General features: G+C 60.6%; 1 protein-coding gene across 3 annotated transcripts in view; it reads right to left on the bottom strand.

Moving 5' to 3' along the window:
• The window catches only part of Celsr1 (cadherin EGF LAG seven-pass G-type receptor 1), a 118035-nt gene extending 112779 nt beyond the window's left edge, over positions 1 to 5256 (bottom strand). For all 3 annotated transcript variants that reach the window (XR_011367506.1, XM_069999819.1, XM_069999820.1), the window contains exon 1: positions 1698 to 5256. Coding sequence is in view for 2 of the 3 variants with exons in the window: in XM_069999819.1 (XP_069855920.1) it covers positions 1698 to 5256 (3559 nt within the window). In the remaining variant the exon portion in view is untranslated. The remainder of the gene's footprint in view (positions 1 to 1697) is intronic.
• Positions 5257 to 17277: the final 12021 nt, after the last annotated feature.

The raw sequence follows: 17277 nt of genomic DNA, 5'->3' as shown, positions 1-17277 counted from the left end.
GGTGAGCCAGCCCTCTGAATACAGCTCCTCCATCTGCTCCCATGCACGGACACCAGGAACACACAGACTCCTGCCCTGACACACGGCCCTGCTCCGGCTCCCGCACGGAGCCTGCCCCCAACTCTAAGCCCTGCTGTGTCAACGTGTTCCTTGGCACATGGGGCCAAATGGCTCACTCTGCTTTCCCTAGCAGATAAAGGGGTGCAGGGAAATAAACAGCACCCCTGGCTAGCGATGTGTCACTGAGAGACTTCCTGGTACCTTTCACCGCTTCACACAGCCTAAAACACTCACAAACAGGTAGACGCTGTCAGCGCCAGCGCCAGAGCAGCTGCTGAGCATTGCATCTTTTTTTTTTTCTGGGGTGGCGGTGGGTGATTGGTCGTGGGGCCTGAACTCTGGGCCTGGGCGCTGTCCCTCAGATCTTCAGCTCAAGGCTGGCGCTCTACCACTTGAGCCACAGCGCCACTTCTGGTTTCCTGAGTGGTTTATTGGAGAAAAGAGTCTCATGGACTTTCCTCCTGAGTAGCTGGGATGACAGGCGTGAGCCACCGGCGCCCGGCTCCATGCATCTCTTTACGGCAGCAGCCCCAGAACCTGCCAGGAGACACCCGGGCAAGGAAACGTCTGGCTGCTGGCCTTCCTGGGTCAAAACAGTGGCCATCTGTACAAACAGGGCCAGGGGGAAAAGTAATTTTGTAGAGCCCCCAAAGCAACACTGTGTCCTAATCATTCATTGTTTCAAATAGGGCTCCTCAACCTGGCCTCAACCACCCACAGACCTGAGCCCTTCTGGGTGGTATTTTGGTCACCTGCCTGTATCGCATCTAGGGACACCAGCCAAGCAGACAGGGCCCCTCACAAAGGCCCTGGGGGCCCCTTCACTTTTCCCTTACCCCGGCCCAAGCCCCTCTCCTCCGGGTCTCCCGCTTCCCACACCCTCCACTGTCCTCCTGGCCCCCACCCCACAGGCCTGGCAGGCAGGGGTCAGCTGCGTCGACGGCCCACGTGGCCGCCCAGCCTTGGCGACAGACAGACATTTCCTCTCCCTTGTGGCTGGGAGCAGGGCCACTGGGATCTCACACCAGCTCCACCTGTGAGACGAGGGGCCTCTCAACAAACTCTCAAAGGAAAAGCCCGTGACCACGAGCAGAGATCAAACAGCACTGCGCTTTTCAAAAAGCCAGCCCGGAGACAGCCACCCTGAGCCCGTCCTTGTTATTATCTGGAGGAGACAGAGAAGCGAGACCAGCGAACAGCAGACGTATTACAGGCTGACTCAGGGACCATCCTGCAATTTCCAACGGTCCCACCCGGGAGCTAATTGGCACATTGGAGCAGGCAGTGACCTTTGATCCTTCTAGACACCTCCCTATGAGACAAGCAGACTAGAGGACATCACTGAACAAACCAGATGACCCGGATAACCCTGGGGCCAGGGTTTATTGGCATCACTCTGGAAAAGCACCCGGAATCCCTGCACTTGAACTTGAAGAAGTCCAGGCCTGCTCCCTGCAAAACTGCAGAGGGAAGTAACCAACGCCTCCCCCACCTCGCCGGGCCTGGCAAGCCCGTGACCTGGGCAGCCGATGCCCTGCCCGGATGTGCCCCGGCATGCCGGCAGGGCTCCTGGTGGGTCCCCGGGGCTCTCTGCGCAGCCCCCAGGGAGCAGCCCCTCCCGTCCCCAGGCCACTCACCCGACACAGACACCTCCATGAGCGCCTCCAGCGGCCGGTTGTTGTCCAGGTCCCGGCTGAGCTGCAGGTCGCCCGTGGCGGGGTCCAGCAGCAGCAGGTGCAGTTCGTTGCCTTGCAGGAAGGTGTAGTTGAGGCTGTCCGACAGGTCGGGGTCGTGGGCCGGGATGCGTCCGATCACCCCACTGGGGAAGCTGTTGGACTTGTTGGTGACGTAGTTGTTGAACAGAATCTGGAAGTCGGGCAGCTCGGGGGGGTTGTCGTTCTGGTCCAAGAGGCGGATGTGCACCGTGGCCCGGCTGACCAGGGGGGCCGACGTAGCCTGGACCACCAACACGTAGTCCCTCTGGACCTCGAAGTCCAGCTCCACCAGGGCCCGGAGGTCCCCGCTCAGCAGGTCCAGCTGGAAGACCTCCGGCACGTTGCCCTCTACGATCTGGTACATGATTTGCGCGTTGGGGCCTTCGTCCGGGTCGTGGGCCTGAATCCTCGCCACCACTGACCCCACGGGGCTGTTCTCCTCCACAAACAGCGCCAGCTCATCCTTCTCGAACACAGGCGGGTTGTCATTGATATCCAGCACGGTCACCTGGATCTCCACAGAGGCGCTGAGGGGAGCCGGGCTGCCCCGGTCCACCGCCACAGCTCGCAGGTTGTACACAGCCACATTCTCTCGGTCCAGCCGGCGCTGGGTGCGGACCACGCCGGACGTGGGCTCGATGTAGAAGTCTCCATGGCCGTCATCCCCGCCCTGGAAGGTGTACACGAGGCGGCCATTGGGGCCCGAGTCCCGGTCAGTGGCAGAGACTTGGAGGACACTGGTGGAGGGGGGAGCGTCCTCAAACACAGAGCCCTGGTAGAAATCCCGCAGGAACCTGGGTGCGTTGTCATTGGCGTCGAGGATCAGGATCTCCAGGGAGGTGGTGTCTGACTTCTGCGGGATGCCGTTATCCCTGGCAGTGATGGCCAGGGTGTAGGCGGCCTGGTCCTCGTAGTCCAGCTCCGTCATGGTGTAGATGGTGCCGGTGTCGGGGTCGATCCGGAACTGCGGCACGGGGTCCTCTAACACGTAGGTAATGCGCGCATTCTCCCCCGTGTCCTCGTCGCTGGCACTGATGGTGGCGATGGAGGTGCCCACGGGCCGGTCCTCCTTGACGCTCACTGTGTAGTGGGAGCTCTGGAACACGGGCCGATGGGTGTTGGCGTCTGTGACGTTGATGAAGACCTGCGCGGTGTGCGAGCGCGTGCCGTCGGACGCCGTCACGGCCAGCACGTACTGCCGCTCCTGCTTGTAGTCCAGCGGCAGCGCCAGGGTGATGAGGCCGCCGCCGCTCTGGCTGCTGAGCGCGAAGCGGTTGCGGGTGTTGCCCCCGGTCAGCTGGTAGGTGATCACGCTGTTGGCGTCACGGTCCCGGGCCTGCAGGGTCAGCACGCTGCTCCCCACCGCCGCGTCCTCGTTCAGACGGAGCTCGTACACGGGCTGCGTGAACATGGGATCGTTGTCGTTTACGTCCAGCACGGTGATGGACACGCTGGCCGATGAGCTCATGGGTGGCGAGCCGTGGTCCACCGCCTCCACGCCAAAGCTGTAGCGTTCCACCTCCTCCCGGTCCAGGTCGGCACACACGGTAATCCAACCCGAGCTGTTGTGGATCTGGAAGGGAAAGTCCCGGGCGGAGACGGGGTCCTCGGGACCGGCGCTGCCACCGCGGCCCAGGGCAGCGGACGCCGTGTCCACCAGGCGATAGCGCAGGCGTGCATTCTCCCCGGCATCCGCGTCCACGGCCTGGATGTGCAGCACGGAGTGGCCCACCGGCACATTCTCCACCACGGCCGCCTGGAAGGGGCTGCTCACGAAGATGGGGGCGTTATCGTTCACATCCAGCACCTGCACGGACACCAGGCCCGAGGAGTTAATGAGCGGGGGCCGGCCCCCGTCCTGCGCCTTGATGCGCAGCGTGTACTCGCGGATGGCCTCGAAGTCCAGCGGGTTGATGACGTCCAGGCTCCCGCTCAGGGAGTGGAGGTAGAACTGGCCCTTCAGGTTGCCGCTGACGATGCTGTAGTGGATGGCCGCGTTCTGGCCCTGGTCGCGGTCCGTGGCCTGCACGCGGAGCACGGGGGTGTTGACCGCCACGTCCTCGGGCACGCGCACCACGTAGCGCTTCTCGCTGAACTGGGGGTAGTTGTCGTTCTCGTCCTCCACCACGATGTGCACCGTGGCCGTGGCGCTGAGCGGGCCCGGGTTGCGGCCCTGGTCGTTGGCCTCCACCAGCAGCCGGTACTCGGCGGCCTCCTCGCGGTCCAGCAGCGCACGGGTGCGCACCACCCCGGAGCGCGGGTCGATCTCGAACACGCCGCCGCCGCCCCCCAGCAGGCGGTAGCGCATGTCGGCGTTGGAGGGCGCGTCGCCGTCGGTGGCGCGGATGGTCAGCACCTCGTAGCCCAGCTCCAGGTTCTCGCGCACGCGCTCGCGGTACTCCGACTGCTCGAAGACCGGGCTGTGGTCGTTGGTGTCGCTGACCGTCACGGTGAGGTAGGTGGCGGCCGAGCGGCGCGGCGAGCCGTGGTCCACGGCGCTGACCCGCAGCACGTGCGTGTCCTTGGTCTCGCGGTCCAGCGCGCGGGCCGTGCTGACCGCGCCCGTGGCCGAGTCGATGAGGAAGTAGCCGTTGGAGCGCTCGTCGAACAGCGCCTCCATCTGGTAGCTCAGGCGCCCCGCCTCGCCCTCGTCGGGGTCGTGGGCGCGCAACTCGATGACCGCCGTGCCCGCGGGCTCGTTCTCAGGCACCGACACCTGGTAGCTGGGCAGCGGGAACTGCGGGCTGGCGCTGCCGCCCGCGCCCCGCCGGGCCCGCCGCGCCGCCCGCGCCCCGCCCCGCAGCCGGCTAGGCACCGAGGGCCGCGGCGATGGCGACGGTGCCGCCTCCCCGCCCAGCTCCGCCCGGACGGCGCGGGCCGCGGGCCGCGGGGCGCACGGCAGGCGCGGCGGGCAGACGGGACGGCGCGGGCAACGGGACCCGGGGCGAGGCGGGCAGCGGCAGGAAGGGAGGGCAGCCGGGGCGACGAGCAGTGGGGCCGCGCGGCCGCCAGGGACCGGGAAGCAGAGCGCCCCGCGGAGCCCCGGCGCCGGGAGCGCGGCCCGCGCGCGCAGCTCCGCGCCCACAGCCGATCGCCGGCGCAGCCGGGCCCCGCGGCCGGAGCCCGGGGCGCGCGCCCGCAGCGCCCGGTTCCGAGCCGTCGGGGCGCCCGCAGTGCCCGGGCGGGCCGGCAGCGGCGGCGGCCGCGCCCCGGCGCGCGCACAGTCCGGGGACCCCGCGCGCGGCCCCCGGCGCCTGCCCGCCTGCGGTCCGGCCCGGCTCACGTCCAGCGGTTCCCGCGGCGCCCGGGCCGCGCGATCGGCGTCCAGCAAAGAGACCCAGCCGGGCCCGAGCGCGACGGCGCGGACCCCGCCGGGCGCGCGCGGCTCCCAGGCGGCCGCTCGCGACCCCAGCGCCGGTAGGACGGCGGCGGCGGCCAGGAACACCAGCGCGGGCAGCACGGGCGGCGGCGACGGCGCCATGGCCCGGAGCCCGAGCCCGAGCCGGGCTCCCGAGCACAATCCATGCACCCGGCGCGCCTCCGCATGCACCCGGCGCGGCCGGGGGGCGGCTCCCAGGCGCCCGGCGACGGGCCCCCGGGACAGCCCGCGCCCCGCCTCCCCGGGAGCCCCGGCAGGTCCGCGGGGGACCGCGCTCCCGGCCTCCCCGCGGCTTCCACTCGGAGAGCCCTGAGCGAAAGTTTGCGAAGTTGGTTTCAAGATGGCTCCTGCGCGCGTCCCAGGAGGGCGCCGCGCGTCAACCTGCGGCCGCGGCGGCTCCGGGCGGCTCCGGGCGGCCCCGGCGCGGGCTCGGCCCGGCGGGCGTGGGCGGCGGCGCGGGCCCGGCAAGGGCGGGGGCTGCGCGGTCCAGGCTGTCCCGGCCCGGCTGCGCCTCGCGGACCCTGGCGACTCGGGGCTGCCCAGGCGGTGCGCTCGGTGGCCCGCGCTCGCCCCGCCCCCGCCCCGCCCCGCCCCCGCCCCGCCCCGCCCCGCCCCCGCCCCGGCCCGGCCCCGGCCCCGCAGCTTATTGTTCGGCCCCTGGGGGAGCCGGCCCGGAGGTGCGCGCCGCGGTGGTCACCATGGCGACGCGCGGGCGCGGCCGGGGCCAGGCGGGGCCGGGCCCACCCCCAGCGGCCGACCGGGCCCGGGCCTCCGCGGGGGGGCGCGGCCCGGGGAGCCGGACGCGGAAAGGCGGGGTGGGACCTCCGTCCTCCGCGGCCGACCGGGCGGGGGCTCCGCCGGTCCCCGAGCCAGGCGCGGTCCAAAGTCTCAGACCCCACCTGGCCCGGCTGCACGCGGGCCCGCAGCCCCCAGGCGCGTGGATGGGACCCAGGGGTGCGGGACAGGGACCCGCTGGGTCGCCGCGGCGCAGGGCACAGGTGCACGCCGAAGAGAGGCGCGCCGAGGGCAGAGTCGTCCAGACTTGGAAAAGCAGCGGGCGACTAACTGGATTCAGGTTCCACTTCGCTTAAAGCACAGGTTTTACACGGAGAGAAAAACAACCCTGCTCGCCATGGGGTGGGGGGTGGAAGTGAGCTCGACGCCCCCCCCACGCGTGCTGCCGCCCCGGAATCCGCGCCCGTGTCCGGTGTCCCTGCCACTAGCCGCTGCGCCCCAGGATGCTGGGGACGGGAGGGGGCAGCCACGGGGAGGGCGAGACAAAAGAATGTGAGACCCGTGCCTGGGGAGGAGAAAGCGGGGGACTTTAGCTCTAGGAGAGCCCCCCTTCTGAAGAGCGCAGCCTGGAGGCGGGCTTCCACATCCTGGCCCTTCAGCCGTGGCCAAGCTCGCTGCAGCCCCTCAGGTCTCCCACCCCACGGAGCCGTGGAGGGCGGGGCGTGGCCTTCAGGTTCCAGAGGAACCAGCTGAGGCAGTGCAGGCTGACCAGAGCAGTGCTCTCTGACCTGGGAGGGTCTCAGGTCCTAGGTGGCAGCGGAGAGCTGGGCCCAGAAAGTGAGGGTGAGCGAGGGTAGCAACTTTAGGAACTAGGCCAGGAGCTGGGCACCTGTATTCTGGAGGCTGAGATCTGGAGATCGGATGCAAAGCCAGCCCAGGCAAACAAGTCCAGGATTTCTTATTTCCAATTAATTGGCAAAAAAGGAAGTGGAGGTGTGGCTTAAGTGGTAGAGCACCAGCCATGAGCCAAAAAAGCCCAGGGATTGCAGGTGTCCCTGAGTCCAGGTCCCAATACACTCTCTCTCTCTCTCTCTCTTTCTTTCCTTCCTTCTCTCTCTCTCTTTCCTTCCTTCCTTCTCTCTCTCTCTTTCCTTCCTTCCTTCTCTCTTTCCTTCCTTCCTTCTCTCTCTCTCTCTCTCTCTCTCTCTCTCTCTCTCTCTCTCTCTCTCTCTCTCTCTCACACACACACACACAAGATGGCAAGGGTTCTCTGTCATTGTGTGTCTCATACATTCCATCAGTTTTGCTCCAAGTTGCTGTTCCTATCTGAATACAATCGGAACACATTTTATTGATGTAAACTTCACTTGGGCGTGGGGAACAGTAAAATCACTTGGTGTAAGACGATCAGACATGTATAGTGCTTGTAGCCTTCCCCAGGCCATCTGCCTGTATTGATCATTTTTGTGTGGCCCCCAGAATGACATTATAAACATCCAAATGGCCCTGGGCCCAGAAAAGGTTCCCCACCACTGCCAGGTCGGGAGTTTCCAACTGGCAAGTCCCATGGGGAAGTGTGTGTGTGTGTGTGTGTGTGTGTGTGTGTGAGAGAGAGAGAGAGAGAGAGGGGGGGGGAGGGAGAGGAAGAGGAGGAAAGCCCATCCCCTGACTGTGACTGGGCCAGGACTCAGACTTCACCCCTCAGGTAAGGGTCCAGGGACTAGAAGGCAGGGAGAATACCTGTGCCCAGGGTGGAAAGCGCTATATTGGGGTGTGAAAGAGCTCAGAAAGAGGGGAGCTGAAGAACCACTTTTGCAATCAGGCTTTAAATAGGGTGGGTTGGGCTTAAATAAACAACATTTAAATGCAGTGAATGGGTTCAGGTGTGGGCATGCTTTGCTGGAACCAGACACCTGCAGGCTTCCAAGGTAACCACAAGGACTACCCAGCATGCATCATTTCCTGGTCCAGTGGACCAAAGTCGGTAACAGAATGTCTGCACAAGGCCAAGAGCCAAAGGGAATCTACTCACAGCCCAAACTCCAAAAGAGCTGTGCTGAGGAGCACCCACAAGTAGAAAAGAAAGAAAGTAGGGAGGGGATTAAGATAGATCCGGAAGAGTCTGGGGGCCAGGGAGATTCCTTCTGCACTGAACATCACCCAGTGTGTGTTGATTTCCTGGACTTCACTGAAACTCACGCACAGGCTCCGCGTACTTCCTCCTCTCACGCATGCACAAGTCCATGGTTTTAAATGAGGGAGGGAGATTGGAATGAAGACAGGCTGCAACTTGTTGAGCACAGCAGGGTGGTCCCGTTGCATCCAAGGGACAGAAGTGGGTGTGGTGGGGGAGCACACTTGCCCAGCACGCTCCAGGCCCTGCTCCCGACCCGTGTCACTCAAAGCAAACCCTTACAGTGACCCACATCAGCTGCTGGGGTGCGTGTGTGGAGCTCAGGGGTGGAGCTCACTGCGTCCACGTGCTCGGGCCCGTTTCCCGTGGTTCTGCCGGGCGCTGACCCCGTCTGCCCAGGGTGCTTGGAGAAGGAGTGAGCCCCAGAGACAGGATGGGAGGCACCCGGGGCTCAGGGGAGAAGGAGGAAGCTGGGTGGTGGCCTCCCCCAGCACCACCGGAGGGAGTGGTGGCCTGCTCCAATGCTCTGTCTGAAATGGCTTCCACTAGAGATACCTCCTCCCTTTCCCCCACGCCAGGGCTCCCTCATCCCCACTGGCTTCAGGGGCTCCTCCCCTAGGAAAGACTAGGAACAACCCAAGTCATTCTTACACCAGGACACCTGGGAGCCAGGACTCCATGAGATGTTTGTTGTACTTAGAATGGCTTACACTACGGCAGAAGCCTGGAATCCTAGCTACTCAGCAAGCTGGGGTCTGTGGGTCTCATCCAGCCCCTTGAGGCTCATCTCCAATTAACCAGCAGTTAGGCCCGGAGTTCAAGCCCCCCCCCACCCCACTTACTGGCACAAAAAAGTCAGAATTGTTTGTTGAAATTTGAAACTCTGAGTTTCTGATGTTGAGTATGAATTCAATTTTTTGTTTTGTTTTGTGGAGGACCAGGATCCAAATAAATACTAGAATCAATTCCTTGGACCAGGCATTTAAACTCTTGCTGGGCTGGTGCTGTACCACTTGCGCCATGCCTCTAGCCTGACTTTTTGCTGGCTACTTTGGGATGGAAATAACAGTCTTTTCTGACTTTTCTGCCCAGGCTGGCTTTGAGCCATTATTTCCCTGATCTCAGCCTCCTGAGTAGCTGGGATTACAGGTGTGATGGATTAGCCAAGTTATAATTCTGTTCCCCTGGGCTTCATAGGAAGAAACTCTGGCAAGCAGGACTCTGTCTTCTCCACACCTTACCAATTTCCCCTCCACCCACCCACCCCCAATTTGGTGGGGTTTAACTCATGGAAAAATCTTGGAAGTTAAAACATGGAACCCAAACTCCCAGAGACTTACATTAATTAAGATGTTAATAGAAGCAAGAGGGTGAAGGGAATTCAGATCCCAATCAGCCTTCCCTGAAAGACCACAGTTAAGCTTATGACAAAAACCAGAAAATATGTTCCTGCTAAAAAGGTGCCAAACCCCACCCAAACACAGATGGTACTATGTCACCTCTGCCAAGGAAGGGAATGGCAGCCCTGCTCCCTCCCCAGACTCGCTCCCTTCCAGTAACCGGAGATGTCTGCACCTGACCCACCAGCACCCATTCCTGGAGAGCCTTTGCTCCAGGATCTTGGGGAGCTTGAACTTCAGGAAGGTTCTGGAAGGCTCCAGATTGCTCGACTGACAGGCTTGGGGCTGGAGCTTCATCAAGGGCTCTGCTCTGGCATCTGCAGTTGTCCACCTTGTACCCCCCCTGCCCCCCAGCAGCAGTGAGAGCAGGCACACGGGCTCCAGCTCTGGGCTGCACTGGCCCCTAGTGGCCAGTTGCAGTGCTGCCCCTGACCGTGGGTTTGCCGTGCTGCCTGTGCCCTGGGCATGCGCCCACTCTTGGACCTCTGGGCTGTAGCCACCCTGAGAGAGCCCCTCCTTTGCGGTGCCCGCTGCGTGACCCCCTTCCCGCTGCCTGCCTCCTGGGGCTGAGGATGTGTGCTGGCTGCATCGGCCCGAGGACTGTGGGCAGGGCCCGGCCACACGCCTGGAGGGTGCCGCTGCGGCGTTTGAACAAGGCCACCAGACGAGGGGCAGCCCCAGGTGCGGACAGACAGACAGGGGGCTTCCTGAGGGGGGTAAAACGGGAGCCCAGAGCTCGGAGCGCCACAGCCCGGGTGCAGGGGCCGGGCAGCTGCATTTCTGTCACCGTTACCATTGCGGTGGTCACTGGCAGCCCTGTCTGACCACCGTCACCAAGCCAGGCTGGGGAGGCCGGCTCTACTGTCTTCCGTGTCAAGAATAGATTTTCTAGGAGATTCTGCCGAGGTCAGGGGAGACCCAGAGGATATAAAGAAGGTGCGAGTCCTGAGTGCGTCTTCTGAGAAGATGAAAAGATGTAAAAGGGACCGCAGCTCGAGGCTCAAGAAGCCTGGGACCCAATCCTAGTGCTCTACCTTCCCTCAGGGAGCCCCACCCAGGTGACAAGGGGAAGGGGAGGGGGGAGAGGGCCATTCGCTGTGAAGGGCCAGGCTCCCGGATGATCCGCTGAAAATTGCCACTTTGTGTCAGCAGTCAGCATCACAAATGGAATGTACACACACACACACACACACACACACTTTCACAGCACTTAGGCCCCGAGCCCAGCACCCTGGGTGGAGGGACACAGGGACGTGTTAGGAACAGAGCACAGGCCTGCTGGATCCCGTCATCCCACCAAGTGTTGGGGGAGGGAGGGGGAGGGTTGCTGGCTGGGGAACAGAAGAACAGAAGGCCTCATCCTCCCAGGATGCCCAGGAAGGACATGAGACAAAGTCCAGGGGGTGTCAGGCCTTCCCTGAGCCCCGAGCCACTGGCCACTCTGTGCTCAAACGCAGAGTCCTTTGAAGGGGTTCCAGTCTCAGTCTGCCCAGGAACCTTCGGCCTTCCGGTGGTCAGGTGAGGGAGAGGACGAGAGGGTGCCAAGCCCAACCCTCCCCCACCCCCACCCCCTCCCAGTGGGAAGGACTAGCCCTGCCCAAGGGACAGGGAGAAGAGGCCGGCTCTGGAAACTGCAGGGAGGGCCGTCTGCCGGGGCAGCAGCCTACACACGTAGGCCGCCCCATCACCACTGGCTCTGGCCTTGGCAGCAGGAGCGCCCAGGCCCACGGCCCTGCTGGCAGCAAAGCCGTCACCCGGGCAGGAGCAGTGAGTCAGGCTCTGCAGGAATGCGTCGAGCATGCTGCGATCTGCAGCTCCCCCGAAGCCCCAGCCCCTTCCCTGATCAAAAGAGAAGATGGATGAGGGCACTGTGAATAGGCCCGAGCTGCCCCGCTGGGCCCCGGGGAAGGGGTTTGTGCTGTGGGTGCCTAGCAAGCCAAGACACTCCGATCTGAGTTGACACCCGTGGCGTGCCGCCACCTGCTCTACAGGGGCGTGGGGGCCATCAGCCTCCATCAGCACCTCGTTCAGGTCCCGCAAGCAACGTCTGCTAAACCCGGCCAGTTGGTTTCTTTGCAGGTTGCAGGGTGCATGGGCTTCCCTGTCCCTACCATCTGGACCCTTATGAACATCAATATTAAAAGGCTAAAAGGCAGAAGATCTTTAAAAGAGGAGGAGAGAGACCAAGCATTGCTGGCTCACATCTGTAATTCTAGCTACTCAGGAGGCTGAGATCTGAGGATCATGATTTGAAGTCAGACAGGGAATAAGTCCATGAGAGGGGCTGGGAAGGTGGCTCAGTGGTAGAGCGCTTGCCTTGCATGCATGAGGCCCTGGGTTCGATTCCTCAGCACCACATAAGCAGAAAAAGAAAAAAGCCGGAAATGGCGCTGTGGCTCAAGTGGTAGAGCGCTAGCCTTGAGCTGAAGAGCTGAAGACAGCGCCCAGGCCCAGAGTTCAGGCCCCATGACTGGACAAAAAAAAAAAAAAAAAAAAAAAAAGAGTCCATGAGACTCTTACCTCTAACAAACCTACTCAGAAAAGGTTGGAAGTGGCACTGTGGCTCAAGTGGTAGAGTGCTAGCCTTGAGCACAAAGAGGCTTGGGGCAGCACCCAGGCCCCGAGCTCAAGCCCCAGGGCTGGCAAAAAAAAAAAGGAGTCTGTGTTTTAAAGTACTGAGCAGATTTACTGGGCACCAGTGGCTTGTACTTGTATTCCTAGCTACTCCTCCTGAGTAGCTAGGAGGATCAAGATTTGAAACCAGCCTGGGCAAATTTGTAAAAATTCTTTTTTTTTCTTTTCTTTGGGGGGGGTGTTGGTCATGGGGCTTGAACTCTGGGCCTGAGCGCTATCCCTGCACTCTTCAGCTCAAGGCAAGCGCTCTACCACTTGAGCCACAGCACCACTTCCAGGTTTCTAGTGGTTTATTGGAGATAAAGAGTCTCACGGACTTTCCTGCCGGGGCTGGCTTTGAACCATGATCCTTAGATCTCATCCTCCTGAGTAGCTAGGATTACAGGTGTGAGCCACTGGCGCCTGGCTTGAAATTCTTATCTCATATTAACCACCAAAAGGCCAGAAATGGTGATGTGGTTCAAGTAGTAGAATGCCAGCCTCAAACAAACAAAAAATGAAATAAGAGTGAGAAATGAAGCCCTGGGTTCAAGCCCCAGTTCTGGCATAAAAACAACAACAACAAAAAACAAAAAACATCAATGTCAGAATGAAAATCCTCCGCAGGGAGAATCAGTGAACTGGAGAAGAGTTGAGTCAACCCTGGGAAGAAAAGGAGGCAAAAGATACGAGAGGAGGAGCAGGAGGACAGAGTGAGAGAGGAAGAGTTTCCAAGTGGGATTTCTAGGACCCTAGTCCTACAGAGTGAGGCAATACTAGGGGGAAGGGAAAGGGTGCGGGGCTGTTCCAGACACAGAGAACAGAACGGCACGTACCAAGGCCCGAGGCACACAGCCCGGCCTGCATGCAGCCTCTGCTTTGTGCTTGTCTTTGTAGGGCAGTACTAGGGCACCCTGACCCTACCTAAGAAGCTAGTATTGTGAGGATCCAAGCACAACCGGCGGCCACTGAGGCTGCCTGGCCCCCCCCTCCCCCCGCCCCCAGCCCATGTGGCCCAGGGAGATCTAAACCCAGTTCCCATGCCTCAGGGATGAGCATGTGACCAGCCAAGTCAGCCGCAGCCAGTAAGGCCCACTTCAGAAACCGTGGTTAAACTGTTGGGCAGGGCTGGGAAGGTGGCTCAGTGGTACAGCGCTTGTCTCACATGCATGAAGCCTGGGTTCGATTCCTCAGCACCACATACACAGAAAAGGCCAGGAGTGGCGCTGGGGTTCAGGAGGTAGAGCGCTAACCTTTAGCAAAAGAAGCTCAGGGACAGTGCCCAGGACCTGAGTTCAAGCCGCAGGACTGGCCAAAAAATCAAACAAAAACTATTGGGCAAAGGCAAGTTCTGGTCCTGCTGGGCTGGGGCTGCTCTGCCAGGGGTCAGTGCTGGTCTGGATCTCCCTGGAGATAAACCAACATGAGGAAAGGGCAAGCTCTCCTGACAGCTTCGTGCGTGTGCTGGTCTGAGATGGTTCTGAGGTCCCACAGAACGCCTAGTCTGCCCACAAAGCAACGGGAAGCCTGGAGGCTGGCGCTCAGGACGGCCTGGCCCCTGGGGTCAGGGAGGCGGCCCTCGGAGGAAGAGCTGAGCTGGTCTCAAAGGCGGTGTCACGGTTCGCCGGGGCAAGGGCGTGCCGGGCAGGCTGGGAAGTGCTGGCTGTCCTCCAGAAGCCTCCACTGGCTGGCTGCAGAGCAGGGTCCCTGCCCAGGCAGGCCCGGGCTTCCCGCGCAGCTCGCAGCACAACCCCTGACAGCCTCGGGCCTCGGCAGGAGCCAGAGACCCGAAAAGGCGTGACGTCTCAGAAGCGTTGTGTGGGACGCAGGCCAGCCCCCCAAGGTCTTACATCACAGTTCATGTCCGTGTCAGAGCCCCCCACCGCAGGATACACTGACGTAGGCAGGGGCAGTGTTGGGAGGTCACCGGGCCTGTCCATCCCTCCAGGGACTATCCCTGAGATTGACACCTGGTAGGTGCAATGCCCAGACCAAATGTGCACAGGGCTCCGGCCTCTGCACCACAGCAGAGCCCCTTCCAGTCTGCAGTCCCAGCTGACAGAGCCCCGGTGGTATGCAGACTCCAGCCCAGCGCGTGGGGGGACGCGGGGGGGGGGGGGCACGCCTGGGTGTCTGGGGCAGCCACATCTGAGTGTCTCCAGCCATGGCCACTAGAGGGCACTGCCTTGCCCTCTACACAGTCTTGCCAGAGCTGTCAGTGTGGCCAAGGCAACACGCTCAGGACCAATGGCAGGTGGCAGGGCGCGAGGCCCACCCTGCAAACCCCGTCCAGGAAAGGATACAGGAGGAGGGCAGGGTGGGCGTCAGGAGATGCCTGGAGGGCCGGGGGAGGATGGGGTGGGACGGGGAGGGAGGGAGGGGCTTGGGGTCTCTGTGGAGGTTCTTGTAGGAGTCATGGGGGATTTGAGGGACCTTCAGAGTGGATCTTTGGGGCCGTGAGAAACAGGAAGTCCTGGTTGAGCTTGGAGAGCACTCTGCAGGCGGGGGGGGGGGGCGGGGGGGGGAACCCTGGTCACGAGAGAAGCTTAAGAGATTCTGTGGCGTCTCAGGGGACCTTGATGAGCCTGAGGACTTGGAGAGGAGCACTTGGCAGAGAGCCCGGTGGTGCTGTGGCTGTGGTGTGGGCCTGTGACGTCAGCTCCGTGCCCCCCCCCTGCTCCTCCCATCTGTGAGGGGATGGCTTCTGGGCTTTCTTGGGTCCCTGTGGGGGTGGGGAGAGTTCATGACAAGCCCACTGTTTGTGGTCCCTTGACTCTGCTCTCAGGACAGGACCTTTCTAAGGGGACCCCCCCTCCCTCCAGGAGTCAGGCGTCTGAGGGGGCTCCCCAGCCTGCACGGGGAGCCCCTGGTGAGCTTTCTGGTGGAAGGAGAGCTGCCCCACGAACTTTCTGCAGTGATCCTGGCTAATACTGGGAACATGGGCCACAGGGCCGCTGACCCATGGAAGGTGGCTAGGGCCATCAGGACCTGAATCCATTTAATTGTAATGAGTTGTAATTTCATTGTAAATGTAAACAGGACTGCGAGGTAGTGGCCACTACCCTGGATGTGGCAGACTTTGCATGTCAATCATATTTGGTTTCAAGCTGCTGGTCCCCATCTGAAGGCCCCTCATTCATGGGTGATGTCTCCTATCTGTACGTACCCCATTTCACATTCTCTTTTCCAGGGATTAGGATGCTTGGATGGGCTGCGGCCCTCCATCCCATAATCTACTAGAGTATGCAAATTGGTGCTCAAATTCTGTCACTTCTTCATTCATTGGCTGAAGTATCATTAAAAAATAAAAAAATAACTTATCAGCCAGGTGCGGGTAGCTCACACCTGTAATCCTAGCTATTCAGGAGACTGAGATCTGAGGATCATCGTTCAAACCTAACTCAGGCAAACAGTCTGTGAGACTCATATCTTCAAATACACATCAAAATGTCAGAAGTGGAGCTGTGGCTCAAGCAGTAGAGTGCTACCCTTGAGTGAAAAACGCTCAGGGACAGCACTCTGGCCCTGAGTTCAAGCCCCTATACTGACCCACACACACAAAATCAAATATCCCTTCAGCCACAATGGTCATCCTGACTTAGAGTTCGTATAGGAACAAGAGGAAATTTATTTATTTATTTTAGTTTTATTGATTTCAAAATAATGAGCTGCCTACTTCATGTCCTGTAATGATTTTTTTCCAATTCCTGGAATTCATTTCAATAAATATCATTCTATATGATCAGAGGCACAGAGACATTGTGCCCCCTGTTCCTTCCGTAGGTGTCGTGTGGGATTAACCTGCTCTGCTGTCCTGCCTTCCTTCCCAGGAGGCGCCTGCGGGTCTCTGGCCCTTTCCTTCATGGCTTCTCACTGGCATGACAGGAGGCTGCGCACTCCCCTTCTACGTGCCTGTCCCCAGCCCAGAGCTGGCCTCGTCTATGGGGATTAGAGCACAGCTATGCTGACGTGTGCACTGTGCCTGTGCTGGCCCTCAGTCCCAGGCTTTTTTGTTGGCTGGCGCAGGCTGCGTGTTTTAAAATGAGCCCACTAAGTCCACACTGCGACTTCCTACTCAATTTCAGGATCTATTATGGTTCGAGCATGGAGTGTCTCCCACAGGCTCCTGAGTTGGGAGTTCCCTTGCCAGCTGATGGGTTCTGACCGGATCCTGTGGGTTCTGGCTTCTTCCGTGGATTTGTTTCTTGATGGGTCCATGATCTGTTGGCAACGCTGGGAAATGGAGCTGTGGGAAGCGGAGGAAGCAGGACCTGGGGAAAGGGAGACTTTGCAAGTGGTACGTGCCCTGGACACCACCCATGCCGTGGCTTCCTGTCCTGTCCACCATGACATGAACTGTGACCACCATCTGCTGGCCTCAGGCCTGCAGCAATGGAGCCAGCCGGCGGAGGACTGAGACCTCTGCCACGGACCCAGGTGACCCATCCTCCTGAGGTTGTCCTCTCCTTCCCCTCCTTCCTCCCTCTCCCCCTCCCTGCTTCCTCCCCTCTTCTTCCTCCAGTGACACCCCTGCGCCTGACCTGCCCCAGGTCCCTTCTCACTCGGGGTGTTGCTCTCTGCCTCACTGCCCCCCCTCCCCCCTCGCTCACCTGTCTCCCAGGGTGCCCAGCGAGGATGCACCTGTTACCTTGCCCCTGGCCTCCTCTCTCTCTTACAAGCCCTCTGTGGTCCTCAAGTCCAGTTCTGAACGTGTCAGCCCCCAGGCCACCTTGACTTCACATGTGGTCGGCTCACATATGGGCTTCTGCCCACAAAATGTTTTGGGTGCCATACATATACGTATATATATATATATATATATATATATATATATATATATATATATATATATATACGTACACACATTTTTTTTGTCAGTCATGAGGCTTGAACTCTGGGCCTGGGCACTGTCCTTCAGCTCTTCAGCTCAAGGCTAGTGCTCTACCCCCTGAACCACAGTGCCACTTCCAGGTTTCTGAGTGGTTTATTGGAGATAAGAGTTTCACAGACTTTCCTGCCTGGGCTGACTTTGAACCTTGATCCTCAGATCTCAGCCTCCTGAGTAGCTAGGATGACAGGCGTGAGCCACCGTGGGGACCACATTGTTGTGTACTGGCTTCTGCATGGTTTCAGAGCGAATGGGCAGCCAAAGGAAAGGTGGCTGTCCACCACCCTGGCAAGCAGGGAAAGCTTGTCAAGGTCATTCTGCAGGAAGACCGCAGAGCCTTGACTAGAATCAGG

Source organism: Dipodomys merriami, unplaced genomic scaffold (assembly GCF_024711535.1).
Source record: "Dipodomys merriami isolate MVZ:Mamm:240054 unplaced genomic scaffold, mDipMer1.0.p SCAF_55, whole genome shotgun sequence".
NCBI classification, from domain to species: domain Eukaryota; kingdom Metazoa; phylum Chordata; class Mammalia; order Rodentia; family Heteromyidae; genus Dipodomys; species Dipodomys merriami.
This window is presented reverse-complemented; position numbering and strand designations above follow the sequence as displayed.